The sequence below is a fragment of the Empidonax traillii genome, unplaced genomic scaffold (assembly GCF_003031625.1).
Source record: "Empidonax traillii isolate 1590-97213 ecotype Southwest subspecies unplaced genomic scaffold, ASM303162v1 scaffold56:size2478089, whole genome shotgun sequence".
Classification (NCBI taxonomy): Eukaryota; Metazoa; Chordata; class Aves; order Passeriformes; family Tyrannidae; genus Empidonax; species Empidonax traillii.
This window is the reverse complement of record NW_020955249.1, coordinates 1,606,937-1,622,695: the sequence shown is the minus strand read 5'-3', so window position 1 is coordinate 1,622,695 and position 15,759 is coordinate 1,606,937. Positions and strand designations below refer to the sequence as shown.

At 44.1% G+C, this 15,759-nt stretch overlaps 1 protein-coding gene across 1 annotated transcript in view; it reads left to right on the top strand.

Annotated features, from left to right (window-relative positions):
- Window positions 1-210: 210 nt before the first annotated feature.
- Window positions 211-15,759, top strand: part of TTC9 (tetratricopeptide repeat domain 9) — a 28,211-nt gene continuing 12,662 nt past the window's right edge. The window contains exon 1 of the mRNA XM_027879676.1: window positions 211-650. Within this exon, the coding sequence (XP_027735477.1) occupies window positions 281-650 (370 nt within the window). The 5' untranslated portion in view covers window positions 211-280. The remainder of the gene's footprint in view (window positions 651-15,759) is intronic.

Genomic DNA, 15,759 nt, shown 5'->3' with positions numbered 1-15,759 from the left:
CCCACGCCCCGGGCTCGCCCTCGCCGCCCCGCGCTGCGCCGGGCGGGGGTCGCAGAGGCGCGGGGGGCGGCGGTGCCCGCGGCGGGCGGCTGGTGGCGGGGGCGGGCGGAGGCGGGCGCCCCGCGGGCGGCGGGGCGAGGGAGGAGGAGCGGCGGCCGCCGGAGGATGGGAGCGAGTGGCGGAGCCGGGGAGCGGCGCGGGGGTAAGGCCGGGAGCACGGCGGCGGGCGCCGCGGCATCGCCCGCGTAGGGCGGCGCGGGAGCCGGGCGGCGCCGCGGCCATGGAGAGGGCGAGCCCGGCGGCGGGGAAGCTGAACGCCGGTGGCCGCGGGGCGGGCGATGGGCACGGCCCCGCCGGGGGTGCCCAGCCGCGGGCGGCGGCGGCGGCGGGCAGCGCGGAGCCGGGCGAGCTCATCGGGCGGGCGCTGGATTTCAAGACCGAAGGGGCGCAGTGCTACAAGGACAAGAAATTCCGGGAGGCCATCGGCAAGTACCACCGCGCCCTGCTGGAGCTGAAGGCGCTGCTGCTGCTGCTGAGCCAGGAGCCGGCTGGCCAGCGCCCTCCCGCCGCTGCCGCCGCGGCGGGGCTGAGCGAGGAGCAGCGGCAGGCGGTGGAGGCCATCGAGGTCGACTGCTACAACAGCCTGGCAGGTCAGCGGGGCCGCGGGCGGGGGGTCCACACCTGCGCCGCGCACACCTCCCTTCTCCTCCGCAAAGCAGCGCTGCCGCGCATCTCCTTCCCTCCCGCTGGCTTCCATTTTCACGTTCGCGCTCACGCCGGGCACAGCGGTGCTGTCGGCGCACGGCCGGGAGCCTCGGGCAGCTCTGGGGAGGGGGCGCACGGCCGCGCCGCTCCTGCTCGTCGGGCGCGCCCGCGGCCCCCAGCTCTTCCCCCGGGCGGCTCCATCCGCCAGCGATGAATCCCGTGCCCTCCTCCCCCGGGAGACAGGTGGCAAGGCGGTGGTGCGTGCGTGGGGCGCTCCGACTGACAGAAATCGTGGCTCGTCAAGTGGCCGAGATTGCATGCTGCGCTGTGTCCTCAGCCCGAGATGTCCTTCAGTCCCTTCAACCACAGCTCCGCTCTGGTGCCTGTAATTAACGGTATTACAGAGAGACAGACTCCTTCTACCACATTTGATGTAAGGAAGGGGAAGGGTTTGGGCTCTACTGCAGTAGCTCCAAATAGTTCTACTAGATATAAAAAGAATTTTTTGGCCTCTTAGCACTTAAAGCTGAAAGAAAATACAGCCCTGGCTTTTCGCTAGCTGCCAGTTACCGCTGTGGTCAGTAGACGTTTGATCATCCCTCCCTTTGCTCTCTGCCATCTGTTTAGAAGTGCTGCAGAAGATGGAGGGGACGGGTGGGGGGTTTAACCACTTTGTAGTCTGATTCTGAAGTCCTTACAGAAACAGAACTCCTGTTGACTTCAAAAAAGACCTGCAGGATCGGAGGTTATTTTTGGTTATTTTTGCAGCAGCGTATGTTTTTTTTTCTTTCCAAGCCTGAAAACATCTCTGAAACAAAAACTCGTGCCTAGGTATGAACAGGGAAGAAAGTATTCATAACCTGGACAAGGTGCACAAAATAACATTAATAAAGCTCTGCTTTTTTCCAGAAGGATGAAGAGTTGCTCATTACCCTTTATATCCTTGGGGCTAAAAAATGGAAAAAATAAGGGCATTAGCTTTTGGCTTCCTAGACAGAGTTGGTTAGCTTTGTTTCCTGTTCTTTAGTGCTAAAAAAGATGCAGAATGAAGTGAGTAGTTTGAAACACCAAGCCAGCACTCTCTCTTGTCTTAATGCATGCCAGTCTCTTATATTCCACATGCCTTTTGGGATGTAATGGGGAGTACAATTTAACTCCCTTTCATCATGTTTCCAAATACTCTTCCTTCGAAAGCCTATTGAAATCACATAGAGGGAAAGGCAAGTGAGATTTCAGAGCGATACCATAATTGCACGGCTGTAATTTTGTCTCTCTACAAATTTCTGTTCACAGGTTTATTAAAATCCATTGTATTTGGCAAGGTTCATTTAGATTGGCAGGGTTATACAAAGAACCTGTAATACTCTGAACAATATAGCTTGGCGAGTTACTGGGCTTGAAAAGGGCTCACAGGCAATATCTCTACTAGATACAAATGAGACATGGTAGGTAGAAGGTAAATGGAGTGGGAGGGAAGGATAGAATTTGCTTCTGTGGCACTTTCTGCGGAGTACACAAGTTCCACTTGCTAGAAACTTGTCAGCTCCTGCTGACAGAGTTGTCCTGTGTAATGGTCATTGTCCAGCCCATTTATTTCCCATTTCAGGTTTGTGCAAGGAATTTTTATCTTTGTTGGTTGTATTTGATCTTGTCAGCAGTAGCAACTGGTGAGAGAAACATGCTCCATCTTTAACCTAGATATGAACAGATTTTTTCCTAAATTTAACCAGTATGAACGCAGGAGGAGATGAGTATAATTAACCCTGGAGTTACAAGCAGCGCTTTTCCTGGGATAACCTCACAGCAGGTCAAGCTGTCATTTTGCACAGATGGTTGTCACATGTTTTCAGTAGATGGCATGCACAGAGCAGAGAACAGCATTTGTCTTGGAAATGCATAGCTTCACATGGGTCTGCTGGGCTGTCCGCAAGCAACTTTAAAGAAATGCCCTGCATGTTGGAGAGGGCAGTGTGCAGTTAAACTGGAACTGCAGTTACTCCTAGCCCATTCCAGAGCTCCCACTCCAGCAGGAGGATCTCTGAATTCATGTCTGAGGTGAAGAGGGGAGTGGAAATTTCCCCAGAACTGTAACAATGATTAGTATACCTTTCTAATAACTACTTCAAGAGGTGCAACAGTGGGACTTTATTTTCCAAGCGTCCTACAGCAGACGGCACCAGTTTCTTTACACAGTGGGCTCTAGCAGAGGCAGCAGCACATACTCTGAAGTATGGAGTCAGTGTTACTTGACCTGGGGAGGAGAGGAGATGCAGGGAGTTTTGCTTTCGAGCACTGCTGGGTGTCTAGAGCTTTTTCTAAAATATATAAATCTGTGTAGTTGCAGAAAGCATAACAGCAGTACATGTTAACTCTAGAGAAGGCAGTTTTTCACTTAGCTCTGAAGTATACCCGGTAGCATTAGCAGCTGTCATCTCACTGTCCTTATTACCAAGTTCTTTTAGCACCTCCGCTTACTCTCCAGGCTTGGCATTTGACAAGTCCACCTTGCTTTTGCACTGTCGTTTTTCATGTGGCCCCCACACATCCACCTGTCAGAGATGCTTTGCATCACAACTATAGATGCATGCACACACACATTTACTTGTTTAGATGCAGCAAAAGAGTAAGAGGAGAGCATCAACTGCAGGTAAATATGCATGTAAGTGAGAAATACACCCAGAGGGAATTTGGGGCGATCTCATGGATGAGGGCTGGGGTTCTTTGTTTGTTTGTTTGTTTAATCTGATCTATTACATGAGTAGGAACATGTGGGCAAATACTAAACTGTTGTCAGTGCCTGTCATTTCCTGCAGAAGGTAAATGTAGGCACAGACGTGCACACAGACTCTTGTTTAGCTCCGCTTCTTTAGCAGAACACCTTCAACAGGCAATTCTGTTGTAAGGTGCGGTGGCGTGGCCAGCCCTCATATTTAATCAGAGCCCCAGAGTATTTGGTGTGTTTTCTAAAGTACGCTGTTGTGGAGTTGTGTGGCACCCCCACAGCCTAAACTATTTAGCCCATTTCAAAGGATCCCAGATCTGCTGGGTTTTAAATTTGTGTGATTTTAAAAAATTATTATTTTAAATCAGCGTAGGATTTTCATGGCATGCTATTGGCAGAGCTGCTCATGTTTCTTTCACTAACCTACTGCCTGGACTTCAGTTTAAACTCCAAGAGTTTTACCTTAAAGGGACTCCACATCTGCAAAATCCAGTGCTGCTGCATTCTTACGCTGGCCTGCCAATAATTTTACCACAAGTCATTCTGATGAATGTCACCAGAGGAAAGAGCAGCAGCATAGCCAAGGCTCCCAGAAATTGCTAGGGTAGGCAAAGAAAAACCTTACCAGCAGCACAGAGCTTTGCAGAATGAATGCAGGCTTGTAAGGCAAACAGTCCTCTCTTTATGACTCACTGATGGTCTCTGACCTTGAGGGAGTCATTTGACCTCTTTCTGCCTCTCTCAGCCCTGTTGAAAAATAAAGAATGGAGACCACAATCTCATCCTGATGGCACATTCAACTGTGTTTTCTCAAGTTAGTGTTTTATGTTCTTTTAAAAAACAGAAGGATATACAAAGAATGCTTGCAGAAAAGCAAGCTGGCCAGATACACCTCAGGTCTTGGTCTCCTTTCTACTTCTGCAGCATCTTTGATGTAGAAGAAGCTTAAATGCTTTATGTGTTGCATGCAGATGTGGATAATATGCCCACTACAAATGCAACCATGCAACGCAAGGATTGTTTTATTCCACCATTACTGCCTAAAATTCTACAGGATCAAAAGGACAGTGTCTGCTCTGCAGAGAGAAACAAGTCCTAGTCATTCCAAAGCAGCAAAATGCTAAGGGTAATATAGTTTTAAGCTTTTCTGGTGAGGGAATGTTGCAGTGTGATAAGCAAACCTTTGCTGATTTTCCTAAGCATGCAGAAATGCTAGAGCTAATCCTGGCAGGAGAAATGGAATCAGAGAGAGATCTAGGGATGATGAGTGGCACAGGGGGATCTGGTTTTTAATCCTTCCCCTCTGGGCTAACCAATTGTATTATCTTCACCAAATCTTTCCTAAACTTCAGTTTATCCATCTGCATTAATGATCTCCTGGGAGTACTGTCAGGCTTTGCTAATTACATGAATGTAAATTAAATGCAGCATATTTATATTCTCATTCAGGTATCCTTAGTTTACTATAGGAGTCTTGGCAAGAGGGTACACATACCTGCAGAGTATTAAAAATGTAGCCCTCCAAGATACACCTCAGCCTCGATAATGAGGTGTGGCTTCCTACACTGGCAGAGACATGGACTAGCACCAATCATATGACTATGTGAAGGTCATAGTGGCAGTCACACAAAGCATGGCACTTCCATCAGCATAGGAACCTTCAAGTGCCCTCGGCCTGGGGTGTAGGTACTACTTCCATTTGTCACCAGTTGCATGGACTTTGGTGAGTGCTTCAACTGAGGAATCCAAATAAAAATACTTATAATACTTAATCCAAGTAAAAATGTAACTAAACATGAGAAAAACTGGTAAAACTTTCCACTGACCACCCACTAGGACGCATCACAAGGAGTCTCTGCTAAAAGCCCATTCCAGCATATAGCCGTTAGCAAGTACAGACTCTACCAGGACACATGGTGCTGTGGGTGTTAAAGCAGTCTTGGATTGTTGCTTGATGTGATTTTTTTTTTTTTAATGTGCTGCATCAACAAAAAACACCCTCTGTAAGGATGCCATGCAGTGGGAAAAAGGGACAGCAGCAAACAGAGCAGCCGGATGTGGTCTGCGTTTTCACTGATTGCTGTGGGAGTGTTTCCTGACACTCTTGGTTTAGATATATCTGCCCAGCCCAGAATGCATGGAAACATCTTGTTTCACAGGATTGATGCAATTGCTGCTCCAGGTAGGTGCAACTGCAGCAGAGAATAAACACAGATCACTGTGTATTGGTTTTAGTGATAGGCCCAAACTCTGACATGTATTTAAGAAAGGTGTGGGTTTTCAAGCTGTTGTCATTAATTACTCTTTATAAATACTCAGTATTTACCTTTACCCTTGTATTTAGGATAACAAAATTCTCCCTGTTAAGGGAGTTTCTTGTGCATTGAAAGGATGGGATCGAAATACATCCAGATGCCAGGGGGGAGGGAGGGGGAAAAGAAAGGATAGCAAGCTGCCACCAAACTTGGTTTAAGTGATACATGTCTGACAGCATCTCTTACTGAGGCAGATGCGTTTTCCTCTATATATGTAACTATTCATCCTAAGCCTTTTCAAAACTTGGGGCTTTGTGGGTTGGTTTGGTTTTTTGCAGCCACTTCTATCACATGTTGAATTCCCTTTGCATGAGGAGAAGCTTGTCCCAGCTGACCTTGTCACCATTTGCCTGAAACAGAGTACTGAGAAGGTACAGATCCCCTGGCCAGACTGTCCAGAGGAGCTGCAGTCTTGGTAAGCTGAGATCCCTCAAAGTCTAGCTACAGCTTACTATGGGAGATGAAGCAGGAGATACCAAAATCCACAAAGCTTCTCCAAGAACAGAGCAGTGGTTAATTTGTTTACCTAAGAGTACTGGTTGTTCTCCACCTTGAGAGCACTGCTGTTTTCTCAGAGTTCTGTAGTAGCACATCGTTCCAGCTTTACTACATCTTCTGAAATGCTGTCCTAGAGTTTCCTCCAGCAAAAGTTATTCAGTCACAGCCTCTTAGACCTCCACACGTTTTCATCAGTGCTGTGCTGAAGATGTTTCAGCTGGTTCAATAAAATCTAGGGTTAATATCAAATCTGGGTTCCAGTCTATTGCTAAATACATTCATGAGCTCCATGGTTACCACCTTTTCTGAGAGCTGGGCCACCTCTGCATGGTTCAGCAGGTGGAACATCCTTCTCTTCTTGCTGTTCACTTGGGCTCAGGCCCAGAAATTTCTAACCCAACTCCAAACCTCTTTCTCCAACCTTTCTCCTAGAAATGCTTATCAATTCAGCAGCACATCCCAAGTTCCTCATCAGTGTCCTCTAGCATTGCAACTGATGTTCCAAGAAGGGAGAATCATCAGAAGTTCTCACATTAGGATTTTAAGATGATAAAGGAGTTGCTATGAAGAAAGGAACAGTAAAAGTAAACCGTATAAATAAAAGGGGAGGTCTAAATGTTGCCAGTTTGTTCCTGACATTGTGCCATCTCACAGAAAATAACATACAAAGGACTATGAAACTGAGGGAACAAAATGAAGAAAGGGAGAAAATACATAATAAACTTTTGAGACAAAATACTGGCTATTTATCTTCTTCTTTCTTCTCTCACTTCGTGGGTGAGAAGCTGATACAGAAGGAGGACAACTGTTTATTAATTCTGGTTTCAGCTTACTCAGATGACCGTACCAGTGACTAATACAGAGGGTCAAAATGCTTTGAAAAACAGTCAATATTAACTGTCATTAACTAGGAAGTTGTTATTAATGGCTGCTCAGGAATCTGTCTCCTTTTGTTCAGTTCTGCACTGCATCTTGGATGGGAAACAGTAAGCTTAGGACATTGATGGATGAATGCAGGTAAGTCTTCTTGTGGTGGCATGGAGTGTTGCTATTCTGTTCCTTTTAACAAAGATTGTAGTCAGTGCAGTTTCTGAAAGCTTTGCTGGAATTGCTGAAGGTACACTTGCTTATGTGAGGCTGGTAGGTGGTAGTGTTCTTATACACTTGCCTAGGCAGCTGCAAATGTCATCCATTAAAGATCCATGGATGGATCTCCAAGGGGCTGGAGCAGCAAAATCAGTCTCAGTATAGCCATTCAGACTTTAGGACACTGCTAGAGACAGTACTAAGACAGTTCATGGAAATGAATTAGACGCAGTCCCATTTTCTCTCTGATAACCTGTGGCGCAAGTGACAGCTGGGAGCAATGATCTTTAGCTGTCATAGCTTGACATTCCAGAGCTCATCTGTTACTATGCATATGCAGTAGCTAATGTCATGATCTTTACTTCAAAATCCGCTCCATTTTTCCCACTTTCCAAAATTCTTGATATGCCACTGCCCTGAGGCTCATAGGCTGGATAGCACCATCTGCTTCTCCTTGTCTTTGCCCTGTGTACCCAGTTCTCCCATCTTACTTCTCGACACAGGAGTTGGGGCTGCTTACACAGTCCATGCCTCTACCCTTTGAATTCTGTTTATCGCTCTCCTGATTGCAACACAGCTTTGTCAGACGTTATGATCTCCCACACAAAGCTTTGTCCCTTTCCCAGATGCCCCCATCTCTGCTCTGCCAGTGAGGTCCTCTCATCCCTCTGTGGGTGCTGTGACACTTGCAGGAAGGCAGTCAGCTGGTGCTGGTCACCTGTTTATGTATAACAAGGAGGAGCACCTCTCTACAACAGAGCGCATGCGTGCAAGCGTGAGACTCTGTTCTTTATATTTGCATGCTCTGGCATTCACCTTGATAAAATTACCAACTCTTCCAATTAGGGGCATGAATTTTATCACATGCTTGTCCTGTTTATCCATGATCACAACTTTGCCCACCAGATTAGCACATACTTATCTGGAAAGCCTTAGCAAGTGTAAGTCACCACCACTGAGTGGTTCTGCAACAACCTCCCAACAGGAGTTTTGGGGGCAAAAAAACCCTGATGCTGTTTGCACCTCTAGTAGTTGGGGATGTTTGCCAATAAAACCATAATTGCCTGACAAGTCCTGTGTCCCAAGCTCCTGACTGTCGTGACATCTCAGTCCTGTTCACTCGCATGTAGCATCAAAAAGGCGGGAACTGCAACCCTTTACATGTCCCTAGGGGCAGAGAACAACCATCCTTACATTGCTGCATAAGCTTTTCAGGACGCAGGATACTGATTGATGCTTGCAAGACTACAGCACTTTTCCTTCTCCAACACATCCATGCTTGACAGGTCAAATCTCTGCCCTACTAAAGCGAATACCTTTATAGCCACTTCTCAGTATTCCCTTTCTTTCTTTAGTAGGAGCACTGCCCACTGCATTTAGTTGCTGCCAGTTTAAGGGGCTGTCATATAGATTGTTCTGCATCAGTGGCAACAGCATCTTCTTTCATATCAGAGTGGCAGACAGCAAAACTCTGTTGATCCAGCAAATTATGTTTCTCAAATTTTGATTCCAAAGCTCCTTTGATGCCCTGATTACAACTGTCCTTTTCCACGCCTCTGATGTTGCTTTGGCCTGGCCACATCAGAGATCTCTAAAGAGCTCATTTCCTACCTGATGAAACTCAAATGAGGTACCTTGAGTATAAGTCACCTTATTCTTGCTGTAAGTCACCTTATTCCGTAAAGCAAGAGGGTTCAGGGCCCTCTTGGTAGAACCTAATCAGGAAATTCACTGCCCATCTGATGTGTCTGTGAGGCTTAGCGTAAAATGTAAAGACTGATTTCAGATCTGTCTGATTGGATGCTGCTTATCTTTGGCCATTTCCAACTTGAAAACTTAACTCCAGACAGCAGAGCTGTTTACTGCAACTTGAAGAAGGAGGACAGGAGAATACAAAACAAGCAGTGGGGTATCCTTGCCCTGCATATTCCCCACTGTAGTGCATGGGAGAGGAAATTTACTCCCAGAAGCAAATTAAAAGCAGAGAAAGTGTTTGGGACTGGAAAATTTACGTCAGACTTTTAGTGCTTCCTTTGTCTATTCCTGGACCTGTGTGACTAACAAACATCTACCTCTGCTGTGCTGTGTTATCCCTGCAGTCACCACATAATCCAGAAATTCACCCTGAAATGAAGTGCATCTTTATGATATAAAGAATGATCTTTCAATCATCTGCAGGGAGGAAGCTGTGAGAATACACATTCCTCTGCTTCAGTTTTGCTCCCAGAGAGGGAGAGGGCAGAAAGATTGTGTTTCATCCACACTTTCAGAGAATAAATCCACACAATGGCCACAGCCTCTCCCAAACAGGAGCTGCCCACAGAGGCATCACCCCACCCAGTTGATCTTACAGAAGCAGAGATCAGAGAATGTGAGGAGGAGTCTGTTAGGGTGCTCTGGAAAACCATAAATCAGCCCTAGCCATTGTTCTGCAAAGGCACTTTTTTTCTTGTCTAGTGATTCAAAAAGAATCAAATCAGGATCTCTGCACCATGCCTATAGCAATGATTCTCTCATTAAACACTGTGGTGCAAAGTTAAGTCTCGATTCCTTTTAGTCACCACATATTTTTAATACTAGGATAATTTAAATCCCAGATTACTATCCTCTTAAATGCTTTTCAGTGATTAATTGCTTAAGACACAGTGTGTTCATGTTGCAAGGAAACCAGAGCAGCATAAGATCCTCACCTATACTGAAAATACAAAGCAAATGGATTCATTGTCCTTTTTGCATTCTCTAACAACTGTGATGGGACTCAAACTGAGGCAGCTTAGGAGCTTTGCTCGTGGGGTGGGGTGGTAAATTAATAGATTAATACAAAATAATTTTTAAACCCCAGGTCTGATTAACTTGGGAGTACAGTGCCAGAAGGTATCATGGAGTTAAAGAACCTAATAAGGTTAGAAAAGAAGGCTTAGACATATAACTAATCAGAACACTCACTGCCCTATTAAATAGGATAAAAACTGTAAAGCAAATATTACATTTTCATGCTTGAGAAGCACTGCTAACTGGTTTGAGTTTTTGAATAAACTTCTCCAAGATTTTCATTTCCCTGTCCACAGCCAGGTCACATAAGTGACTCATTCTGTGATCAAATAGCATATTCACATCCTTTTCCTCTTTGATTGTTTTCTCACAAATTCTAGCAAAAATTCTTAGTTGTCCCGAAGAGCACAGTCTTAAATTTTGTAACACCAAATTCCATCCCAAATGAATTTATTGCTGTGTACCAGGTCATGTAGTTCTTTTTATATCCCATTTTCATCCTCATCCCTTTTGACAGTATCTTTGAACTTGACAGTCAGTAGGTCACTCTGACTTTTACACAGGGGTATTAATAAAACACTAAACAAGCTCCATTCTGAAATTAATTTCTGAGGTATTCTACTAGTGATCTCTTTGCAGACCAATATGCTTGTCCACAGAACCCATTTCAGTCTCTTTAGCCATCATATAATTCTTATACTGTATTTTCACCTTCCTTAGCTTAACCAAAAAGGTACAGTCAAGACAGGGAATTCTACTGATTCAGTATAATAATTCTGGTGTTCATAGTGCCTGAAAACAGCCTCTCTATTTGGGGTGGAAGTTACCCCAAGTCAGACACACACTCCTACCTCGTTCTTCCACTGCCAGCAGTGCATTGCACAGACGTGGTTTGTGAACACTTTGGGAGTGATCTGAGATCTTTACCTGAAGCACTTTGCCACAGCTTAAAGAGCAGGCATCTTATTAGAGTTCTGGCTTATGCTCCTTCACAGTTCAAACCCTGACTTTTTCAAGCAAATAATATATTGAGTCATCCCTCTGGTCTTTAGTTTATTCATTTTCAGCCTGACTTCTAAAGGAAATGAGTCATAAGCATGTATGTTTTCTGCAGTCTGCCTGTCAGTACCCTCTCAATAATTTTCAAACCTGTTGGCCAACTAGATTTGATGTATCAATGATACTAAGTTTGTATGATATAACTGGAGGACAGGGAAGTGGTAAGGACACTAGAAGCCAAACTATGTGAAAGGGTGATGTTTAAAGTCCCTTGACATGGTCTGTCAAAACTCAGGCAAATGACAGCCTGGCACAGCCAGGGTTAGTTCGCTGTTGCTAACAATCCACTCTTCTCTGTAAGTTTGTTTCATGCATTTTTAAGGAAAATAAGTTTGAGAGGTTTGTTTTACACCTCTCCCTCTTCCATTATTTAGAAAACAGTTGACTTGGCCATCCTTGCCTTTTTGATTCTGTCAGTTGTTCTCCTCTCCATCCCTCCCACAGAGGCCATAAAGGTTTCTCTCTGTTTCAAAACATCATTAAAAGGAAAAGGCTTTGGGCTACACTGGACCTGGATAAAACATGTAAATGAGTAATTAATTTAATGAAGGAAATGCTCCTCCTCATTTGACATCTCGATGATGTTGCTAGATGATTCTTTTCAGCTAGGGAGCATTCAAGGCAAAAACTAAAAGCGTTTCAGTCCCTATCAATTAAACATGGTACGAATATACAAGGAGGTGGCCCCAGGGCGAGCCTGCTTTCCACCCCTTATCAGACTCTGCAATGGTCAGCTCTTTTATGTGTCCTGGGAGGTGAACTGTGAGCCACCACAGGGCACAGCACACAGATGTTATGCAGCCACGTCATCATGGCTTGTAGTACAGGCTAAAGAACTAGCTTTCATCCCAGATTGAGCATGCTGCAGTAAACCAGCCTTGAGGCAATCATGGCACACACAACTGTCTGTGACTTCATCTGAGAGTCTTCAAGCTGTTCCAGCTGCATTTCACAGTACTGTTGTCAGTTGTTTGAACCACTGTGAGCAAAGGATGCTTTTCTCTTCAGTAGAGAAGGCAGCTTGAAATCCACCACTTCTTCCGAAGTGCCTCCCTGTTTACAGAAATACACTCCTTGTCTCAGATGGGTTTTAAAAAAACACCATTCTTCCATTAAGACCTTGGTTTCACTGTTTAATATATTCTGGTAAGAATCATAGAATATTTGATGGCACTTGTTGGAGTTGGACTGCTGTTGAATGCCAGACACTTACTAGATGGTTGTCTGGTGTTGCTGATCACTGATAAAATTCTGTGTACTTTTCTCTTGTGAAAACAACTCAAGAGACAAGATTCCTCCAGTGGATATCAATAGCAACAGGAGGCCAAAGAAGGAAAAGATATGATGTAGAGAAGGTATCACAGTGAGGGAGTAAAGCAACACGAGGTGAGCAAAAGCAAACAGCAAGGAAGAGGCCCTGGAAAAAATAGAAACTGGAACAGATCCGAAGGTTAAGCATATGTAATTGACTGGACTAGACTAGGCTAGATGATTTTAAAAGATAAAGACAGGTCAAAGATTACTAGATAAGTCAGAGAGGAGGAAACCTCCAGGGTGTTTAACTTGAGAAATCAACAATAGCAGCCTTGGCAAAAACAAACACAAGGAACTTCCATCTCTTCTAATGTAGCTACAGTAGAAGCTAGTGTTTGTAGAATCAAAATTATCTACTAGTTAAAAGCTGACTGAAGCTCTTGTTCCACCAGTTCTTTGATAGGACTTTGCTCCTACCTGTGGGAAAAAACCAAAGGCATGCCTATTAGAAGATGCAATATGAAGATCATCTCCAATTGAAGCTCTTTATTTTGGTAGAATAAAGATTTCCTGGTACACAGCTGGAGGCGGATTTTGGCTTTAGACAACAATTCTTGTTTGCAAGACATCTAGGTTTCAACTACTACTTTAATATCACCACAGCTAAGAATTTTCAGTAAGCCTCTGGTTTAATTTTGAAGGACCAGTAACTACAGAAAGTGGTAGCTCAAAATACTCTTTTGAAACAGAAGCAATGGGGATCAGATGAAAAGTTGGCCAAAATTCCTTGCTTCTCAAAGCTTTGTCCCTTTAAAGGAAAACTACAGCATTATATCACTGGATTTGTGACAAAAAAGAAGCACAAATCACCACAAACTTACCTTAAAGTAGCTTAAGAAACATAATTTAGAAATAATAAACACTTTTAAATAACTGTGCTCTTCAAAACTATGGAAGTCTGAAATATGGGAGTATAAACACATTGCAAAAGCCAGCAGTTATGCCAGCTGTTATTTAAACGCTCACCTGTTCACGTGTCCTGCTCTGACATCCTCCAGCAGGACCTTCTGATAGGAATTAGCATTAAATGGCAGTTGTCAAGGACAACTCAGGATTGTGTATGCTCTGAGTGTTACAGGACAGTCAAGAATGGGACTGAAGAGCAGTCAAGAGCCTTCTATCCATACCCATGTGTGGTACAAGTGTACAGATAAGACAATATCCCAGATAACTTTTGCTTAAGCTGTTCTTAAACACTTGGAAATATAGGAATCTTAACAACTTTCCCAAGCAATCTCTTTCAAAGCTTCTCTCTCTTTACTGCTATAAAGTTTTCCCTAGCTGAAAAGTAAGCTCTCTTCTTACTTCCTGAGTACAAGAAGAGCAGATGGTATTCTGGTTATGCCCTTCTTTGCATTAGAGTTGGGGTTTTTTCTTTTTATGTAGATGATCAGAGTTAGCCTCTCTTCCCTCACTGTCTCCTTGAGGGCTTATATTCTGTCCTCTCTGGACCATTTGTTTTTGTCAGGGTTCTCCTGTGGATTTTCAGCAGAATTGTTCTCCAACCAACTGTTCCTCTGCTGTATTTACACAGTGGGGGGCTTTCCTGCCTAACTGTAGGACTTTTAACTTTCCCCTGTCGAATTGCATCCTATTTTTATCAGGACAGCACCAGTTTGTGGGGATACTTTGGAATTTTACCCGTATCTTCCACCAGACACCGGTTCCACACATCTGGGTGTTATCCGCAAATTGACAAGACAGTCTGCAGTCTGTCATTTGGGTCTTTATTGACAATATCAAATACCATGGGGCCTAGGACAGATCAGTGCAGAACCCTACTTAATGTTGCCTTTCGTTTTGTTAACAAAGTTAAGTCTATTCATTAAGACTGTACTCTTTCAACTTGCTTAGGAAAATGTCACTAACATTTGTCATTTGGCTAGCGTAAAAGCCAAGATATCCACTCTTTCTCTTTTATCTTCAAGATTGATCACCCTATCACAGACTGAAGTTAAACTGATCTGTTCTGACAGCTCATATTAGCTGTCACTTATCTTCTTGTTATCAGCCCTGTGCATTCCAAGGGGAAGCAATAGGCAGAGCCCTAGTGTGGGCTGCCCACCACAGAAAGCCTGACACACAGGCTCAGCAGCAACTTTGAGAACTACTGAACACCTTTTAATGTGTACGGTGGTGGAAGTGTCAGCATACTTCTGTCACTACCATTGCCTCTCTCTCTCACAGAGAAGCCTATTGGAATGGTGAACTCAGGGTCCTTCTTCTGGAATAGGTATGAAGGATTTGGGAGCAGCAGAGAACTGAGAGAAACCGTGCTACATATTGTAAGGAAAGCATGGCCAGGCTGGCGGGATGGGGAGGAACAGTTGGTATCTGTTTACAAATTGAGAGTCACGATGAGAAGAATGGGAAGGCGGTTTGGAAGAGGTGGCTTACTTTGGGCTCTTCAAACATTTGTGGATCCACACTTCATTTAGCATTAATCCCTCCCTGTGGGGAGAGACAACCTGTCATATAGTTTGGATTTTAATTTTCCACGTTTCCTCGCAAGCAGAAACATACGGGCATATTTAGGCTTTTTTGGTACCTGGAGAGGAATAAATGAGAGCCACTGGCTGGAAAGTTGTACCATCATCGTGATATTCCCTTTTCATCCCATTAAGGTTGTCTGGGAACTAGGAGTCAGCTGATCAGATTATTGCCAGACATTATCAAGCTGTCTATAATTAGCTTTTTATTGGTGAGGAGCCAGAAAATCCTCTTTGTTTGCAAGCTTGGACTATAGAGAAAGAAGAAAAATATTTAATGGAAGAGATTGTTTGGAAACTGTAGATCCTAATTAGTGTCTCAGTCTAGTAGTGAAACTGCATGCAGCATTTCTCTGAAAAAAGATGTTTTAAGCATCTTCTTTTGAGGAATGCTGGGTTGCATTCTTGAAAGGCACAGCACACATGGAGCTCTGTGCAGATATGGACGCTTTACTCTATTCCTTTGGCACAAGCTTCTTACAGTCAGCATGTAATATGGCTCCATTTAGGCCAATCTGTATTGAAAATTTAATACAAAATAAAACATAGGTTAAAAATTGGGCTGTGCCTTCTACATGTAGCCTGTACAGTTTGCAGACTCAGGATCAGTAACTTCAACTTTAGAGAAATTTCGATAAATATTTAAATAGCTAGTTCTTTTTATGCTGTGCATTAAAATTACAATAGTTTAAGTCCAAAGTGACTTTTAAACTAAGATAACCCTTTACATTTTCAGCATCATCTTATGAGTCACGTTACCAGATTTATTTTAGAAACTTTATTTAGAAGATTTATTTTA